Below are 987 nucleotides of genomic sequence, written 5' to 3'. Positions count from 1 at the left end.
TTGAGGTTTTCTCTTTCAAGATGACCTTAGCTTGTATCAAGTTGACAAAAGAATAATGAGTATACCATATCCTGTTGAGCCATGCATACTGAAACTCCAACAGATTATACGAAAAAAGAAAAAACACCGTGTGAAGCTGGTCTGTTTTTAAATGTTTTTGTTTAGAAATCTATGAGATCAGTTTTCACATTTTTTTCATTCTTTGATAATTTTATGCTATATATTGTCTCCTTGTATGTCCCTGTACACAGGGTTTTAACATGATCTCTGCTTTCTTCTGCAGGGCACCTCTGCACTCACCTTTATCCAGGTCATTCCGGGATTTTTTACTAGAAGAAAAAAAACCCGTTCCTGGCCATGGTTCAGGAGATCATGTCAAAAAAGTTTGTTTTAAAGGAACTGAAAACTCTCCAGCCCTAAATGTTGCAAGGTAATACATTTAAAACTAATATGTTTTCTACTTTAAAATATTCTCTGGTGGTTTCNTGTTCTAAAATGATGTTAAAAGTATACAAAGCAGATATTACAGCTTCTTGTACATGTTAGCAAAAGTTAACAAGTCCATTTCCTTTCTCTCTTTTCACTTTTCCTTTTGATAACTGTTTTGGAGATATTTGAGTATAATAAATGGTGTGTTGAAGCCACGGTTGGATATGTGTGCACCCATGACATGGTCACACACTCAGAGGAGTGGACCGNGACACTGCTCCCAGAGTCTCTTCCTCNTGCCCTCTTTCCCTANCAATTACCCATTGATTTCTGACAACAGAGGACTGGTATAATTTAGACTTCCTGTCAATTGAACCANGTAGGATGCATCCTTTCATAACATCTGACCTTTCTACTGTCATTATTTTGGAGCCTATCCATGCTGTTATGTATCAGCAGTNGATTCCACTTAACTCGTTGAAGCACATCTCTTGGTGTTGGTCTACCGCAGCCCACCTCCAAGTATCTGTTATTAAACTTTGAGTGTTTCTGGTTTTA

At 37.4% G+C, this 987-nt stretch overlaps 1 protein-coding gene across 1 annotated transcript in view; it reads left to right on the top strand.

Moving 5' to 3' along the window:
- Positions 1 to 987, top strand: part of Ibtk (inhibitor of Bruton tyrosine kinase) — a 65,565-nt gene that overhangs the window by 54,841 nt on the left and 9,737 nt on the right. Inside the window, exon 24 of the mRNA XM_029481964.1 lies at positions 284 to 430. Coding sequence (XP_029337824.1) covers positions 284 to 430 — 147 coding nt within the window. The remainder of the gene's footprint in view (positions 1 to 283; positions 431 to 987) is intronic.

Source organism: Mus caroli, chromosome 9 (assembly GCF_900094665.2).
Source record: "Mus caroli chromosome 9, CAROLI_EIJ_v1.1, whole genome shotgun sequence".
Classification (NCBI taxonomy): domain Eukaryota; kingdom Metazoa; phylum Chordata; class Mammalia; order Rodentia; family Muridae; genus Mus; species Mus caroli.
This window is presented reverse-complemented; position numbering and strand designations above follow the sequence as displayed.